General features: G+C 40.3%; 1 protein-coding gene across 2 annotated transcripts in view; it reads left to right on the top strand.

Moving 5' to 3' along the window:
- The first annotated feature begins 1,124 nt into the window (after positions 1-1,124).
- Positions 1,125-6,000, top strand: part of LOC127436945 (glutamate receptor-interacting protein 1-like) — a 217,975-nt gene continuing 213,099 nt past the window's right edge. For both annotated transcript variants that reach the window (XM_051691489.1, XM_051691488.1), the window contains exon 1: positions 1,125-1,310. In XM_051691489.1, the coding sequence (XP_051547449.1) occupies positions 1,178-1,310 (133 nt within the window). In that variant the 5' untranslated portion in view covers positions 1,125-1,177. The remainder of the gene's footprint in view (positions 1,311-6,000) is intronic.

The following is a 6,000-nucleotide window of genomic DNA, read 5'->3' as shown; positions in this document are numbered from 1 at the left end:
GAGACCATGTCCACACTAATACGTTTTCATTTGAAAATGCATTGATTTAGCTATGTTTACTCCTCTCATCCACACTGGAATGGCATTTTCCTACACTAAAAACGTTCTCTAGTACTGCATACTTTGAAAAACAATGATGTCAGGGAACTGAAAACTGCATTTTCAAATGAAAACAGATTAGTGTGGACATCATAAGTGAAGTACGAAGCTAGTATTCCATTCCATTTTTACCTCTTTCTGGTCCCATTTCAATCATTCCCTGGGGTGACATCAGGCACACGCCCCTTCTGAATGAATGGGTAATTGACACGTGTCTCACAGCGGAAACCAGGGTGTCAAACTTTAGTTGGTCATTGGCTCAATCAACAAGTCATCTCCGCCTATTAGCCAGTGATTTAGGCTACACTAGCTGGGCTGATGCTAGGGGAGTTTGTTGTAATCCTCTTTTTTTCTCCATTTGTCAGTGCCACGCCAGCTCTACACATTACCACAGTGCTCCCTGAGTCTGCTGAATTATCGCTTTGTCTCACAATGAAATTGCAGGAGACCCCCTTGAGGGTTCCCATCCACACCTCTCTAGTGCTGGTGCAGTGTCTGTCATTCTTAGTGATAAACATGCACGTGCCCCCTTTAACTGCATTGTTTTCCAGACATAGTCCCCCACCCCGCTCAGCTCGTGCTCTGGAATGAGACAGTCGTAGCCCAAGGATTCCTTGCCTGGCTGCCAGTTCCTTTGAACTTTGTGTCTTTCTCTTCTTTGTGAAAGGAGTAGATCTGTGTTTTCCCTGCACCCTCTAATTGTTCCTTTCTCACTCTCTTCCTTACCGGATTCTACACTGCACACACTCTCTTCCACTACACGTGCACACACGTATGCACAAAGTCCCATTGAGCTGAGAATGGAGAATGCATGGGTGAGGGTACTGCCATGCCTACACGGTTCTCTAAAAGGAGACGGGTCCACCGTAGAAGACTGATATATGACCCATCCTCTTCTCCCCAGCTGACTGTGGTCTGTCACTCCCCCTCCTCCTCCCTCTCTGCCGTTGTCTCTCTCTCTCTCTCTTTGAGATCTCTCTGAGCCGTGCTCTTTGTAAAGCCGAGCCCACACCTTCACACACTGACTGAGTGCAGCGGTCTGCGCCTGTATCAACTGGACTGCACGCGGTAGACAGGAATGGAACGATTTCTTGGCTTTGTAAAGCAGATACAGAGGTCCAGGAGACGCAAGGGCAAAAAGTACCGTCCAGAGGAGGATTATCACGAAGGCTATGAGGATGTTTACTACTATGCTTCAGAGCACCTGCAACGTAAGTGTTCCCTGCTGGCCCACCTTGAAGAGGGATTACAGCTTGCGTATCAGTCATTGTTTTACAATTGCATGCATCACTAGCCTGGGGTGAGAATAGGGCGAAATGAGTTAATGGATTATCTGCACAACACAAACTCCTGTGGGGTCTTCAGCTTGCAGAAGTTGCGGTTTTTTGTCAGTGCGAGTTTGTTTATAAGGGTGTAGGTGTGTATGTCACTCCTCCCTCTGCCTGATGGATGGCTTCAGTCGCTCACCATTTGTTTGTATTGATTTACAGGGTGTTTAATGCTGCGCTGGCCATTAAATGTACACTAGAGCAGACATTTATTGCCATACTTGCACACTCACTGCTGAGCCGCTGCTGTTTGAGTGCTACTAAGTGTGTTTTGGATTTTCTACTGTTCTTTCTCACAGGTGAGAAGTTTGTGTATGTGCCCATGTGCCTGTGTGTTGACACTAGGCATTATTTTCAACAGCATGCTGGTCTCAGGTAACTGTGTTTCAAAAACACAGCCGGAGTGTAGCGTCTTTCCAAAACCATTGTTCTACCATTGTCTATTATAAAACATGCCTTCAATGTATGCTACATCCATTTAAGCTGTTTCTCTACTCTGGCTTATATATCTTGCTGCCCTTTGTATCCTTTCTGGGCTAAAGTTCTCTGCAGGGACACTTGAATGATAATTAGCATTGTGCTCCACCGGCACTCTCTTACCTGTTTTGCCTGCCCCCAGGTGTCATGGGGTAATAACAGGGACGAGGGCAGGGAATCCTGTAATTCTCATTCCACAGCTCTCCTGGTGAAAGATGGACAGACTGAGAGCGGTTTAAAGCAGATGTTTGCTGTTAGTAAAGCATTGCTGTAGTATTCTCTTTTGTATTATGTCAACTTTAAAATGGAATATTAGTTCAAATGTGTATTACATCACAGTTTAGAAACAGAGGAAGTAATCACTATTCAAAATGATTGACATACATTTGTATATGCTTCCTATTCTATGCAAATTCATTATTTTTATTTTTTAACGTAATACTTTTTTCATATTTATACCAGTGGTCGACCGATATATCGGCAATGCCGATAAATCGGGCGATATTCTGACTTTTTCAATTATTGGCATCGGACTATAAATTTTCCCATTTGACCACTTTGTTTTTTGAGGGTGCCGAAAATCACCTGCTTGCATGTGAAGTGACTGAGACATGAAAACGACCAGTCATGGTTTGTTTTGTTGTTATGTGTTATCGTGTTACTACAATAATAGACCAGTGTGCAACACTGTGTCATTCAAACGGTCCGCATATCAGAGCCATGGCAGACGCGTTTGAGCTCATAATGTCATTCTCCCTCTCTCTCCTCAACAATTCCCTGTAACTTTTAATTGTCTTGTCTAATGATAAAAAGGCAGATATCAGTAAAACTAATATCAAATACCATCTGCAAATATGCGCATATCTCGTTTAAACAGATGTAATAAACAAACTTCACACAACTTCAGCAGATCCAGCGTCCTGTGGAGCGCTCATATATTTACTTCTAAAGCACGTAATCTATCAGCCTCTTCTCAGCAGTTCCCTGTAACTTTCAACTTTCTTTTATAATGATAAAAGGCAAATATCAATAAAACTTCTATTATATACTGTCTACAAATATGCAGATATCTCGTTTAAACAGATGTAATTCATGAACCACATGAAAATCCAGCGTTTCCTGCTGAGCTTTCATCTAATATCTTCCTCTGAAGCACATATTCTATCAGCCAGAATCAAAACTTCAGGATCAGGATCAAAAGTTTCTCTGAATCATGACGGTCACTCCGTGACAATCCAAGCAGGCGATCCAGGCCATTTAAACTGTCAGGAGATTGCTGCTCACGCTGGATCCGCACGAGCGCGTGAGTGCAACTTCAAAGTAAAAGTGCTTCATGTGTGCTATTATTAAAAATCTTATTCACTATGCACTGTATGTACAATTGGTTTGATTCTGTATTTTTTTAGAAAATGCGATTGCTAATGTGGACATGCCATCCATGGTTGCTGGACTACTGTGTGTACCGTTATTTCCTTCTTCCTTATATATTAAGAATTTCTTCATGTGCAAATAAATTAGTAAAATTTGATGACTAAACAGAAATAAGCCTATAAATAAATCTACTGTACCATTTAAAATACAATATATATATATATATATATATATATATATATATATATATATATATATATATATATATATATATATATATTCTTTTTTACAAAGTTAAAGTTTTGTGTGAAATTGAGTAAATATAGTGCTAAATAAGAGTTTATTATTTTTTTTTAGCAATTTTATGTTTATGTTATTTACTATATTAAATTGTGTGATATATCGGCATAGTATCGGCCTATTGGCCACCCTGCTCTCTGGATATCGAGATCGGCCATTAAAAAACCCATATCAGTCGACCACTAATTTATACTTCTCTACAGATCTCTGCTCATACTTGAATGTATACATACTATTCTCTGTTCATATTATTTGTAAATATTTTATTCTAGTAGTTCTATGTCTAGCTGTTGCATTTATGTGAATACTGGAATGTTTTGTTACCAAGTTCAATTTCTTGTGTGTGAGCACACTTGACCAGTAAAACACATTCTGATTCGTATTCTGATTCTTAAGTAGCCTGAATCTTGGTATGTGTGTTTTTTTTATTTTTATGAGTCATTATTTGAGTATAGTTTAAGTTTTTCACCATAAGTATATCATTAGGCTTGGCGAATGTTTTAGAGTACTGAATCAGCTGTTAGTCAGACAGCATTACCTAAGATAAACTCTTTGCTGTCAGCTTTTGTGATGCCATGCATGAAAACACTGATTCGCATAAACAACCTTTTAAAACTGAGAATTTAAACCTGCTGGACTTCAGCGTTCTCCTTCTCGTTTCTAGCTTGTATTGAGAATGACTAGTGAAAACTGATTGCATGACTAAATTTATTAATTCCACTATGTGCTTTCTCTTTGCATAGACATTAATCAGCTTAAATTATTTTTGATCAGCGAGTTGGGCTGATTATGATTTCACCTGATGGTTGCAACCTGTTCACTAAATGCCTTCTCTCTTTCAAGCATGAGTTTTAATCTCAGGTATTCGCTTTGATAAGCAGCAGCAAAGTGCTCAGTACCAAAACATAGAATTAGACACCTAATTGGCTCAGCTGGAGTCTGAGTGAGTCATACAGATAAAGTTAAAGAATAAATGACATTTGGAATATTTTTAGATTGCTAGGAGATGTGAAGATGTCATATTTTCCACTTATCACTCCTCAGTTTGGCTTAACGCATTAGGTGTGTGTTAAATGTAATTGGACTTTGAGCTTGCAATGCTGCTACTAAAATTTAAAGGCAGCTAAGTACAGCTTGATGGGCACAAAGGGATCAGCCGCTAATTAACCAATGACAAAACCCTGGAAATGTCACACGTGGATCTCCCTAGCCCAGTCGGCCTCCCCTCCCTCAACTAGGGTCCCTCGTTTTGCCTCTGTCTCTCTCTTCATCATTTCTGCCTTGCTCATGTATAATTCACGGTCAGGTTTTAGTATGTCCATTCACATTCATTTATCAAATTCTCCCTTGTGCAGTTGTTGAAATTAATTTTTGATACAGTAAAAAAAAATTTACTGGTGGGCTTGCTGTAGGACACACACTTTTGGGGATGTCAACAATACATTTTGATTAATGGATCATATCACAGTAACAAAGAGGCAGAGAGACAGAATATGTTTGTTGATGCATTCGGGAGTCTAAGGACTGAAGAACAGGGTGTTCTGGTGGAGGTGACCCAATGTTGAAACCTCTTTTCCGTTTATTTATAGTGGGATATGTGAGGGATTTCAAACACATTTTCCAGTTCAATCCCCCATCCCTAATTTTGAAATTAAATCTGTTCCTCGTAAATGAATTCCTCATATTCATTCACTTACAGTGCATCCAGAAAATATTCACAGTGCTTCACTTTTTCCACATTTTGTTATGTTACAGCCTTATTCCAAAATGGATTAAATTCATTATTTTCCTCAAAATTCTACAAACAATACCCCATAATGACAACGTGAAAGAAGTTTGTTTGAAATCTTTGCAAATTTATAAAAAAAATCAATAAAAAATCACATGTACATAAGTATTCACAGCCTTTGCTCAATACTTTGTTGAAGCACCTTTGGCACCAATTACAGCCTCAAGTCTTTTTGAGTATGATGCTACAAGCTTGGCACACCTATTTTTGGGCAGTTTCTCCCATTCTTCTTTGCAGGACCTCTCAAGCTCCATCAGGTTGGATGGGGAGCGTCGGTGCACAGCCATTTTCAGATCTCTCCAGAGATGTTCAATCGGGTTCAAGTCTGGGCTCTGGCTGGACCACTCAAGGACATTCACAGAGTTGTCCCGGAGCCACTCCTTTGTTATCTTGGCTGTGTGCTTAGGGTCGTTGTCCTGTTGGAAGATGAACCTTCGCCCCAGTCTGAGGTCCAGAGCGCTCTGGAGCAGGTTTTCATCAAGGATGTCTCTGTACATTGCTGCATTCATCTTTCCCTCGATCCTGACTAGTCTCCCAGTTCCTGCCGCTGAAAAACATCCCCACAGCATGATGCTGCCACCACCATGCTTCACTGTAGGGATGGTATTGGCCAGGTGATGAGCGGTGCCTGGTTTC

The sequence above is a fragment of the Myxocyprinus asiaticus genome, chromosome 47 (genome assembly GCF_019703515.2).
Source record: "Myxocyprinus asiaticus isolate MX2 ecotype Aquarium Trade chromosome 47, UBuf_Myxa_2, whole genome shotgun sequence".
Classification (NCBI taxonomy): domain Eukaryota; kingdom Metazoa; phylum Chordata; class Actinopteri; order Cypriniformes; family Catostomidae; genus Myxocyprinus; species Myxocyprinus asiaticus.
The sequence above is the reverse complement of the archived record's forward strand: the minus strand, read 5'-3'. Positions and strand labels throughout refer to the sequence as shown.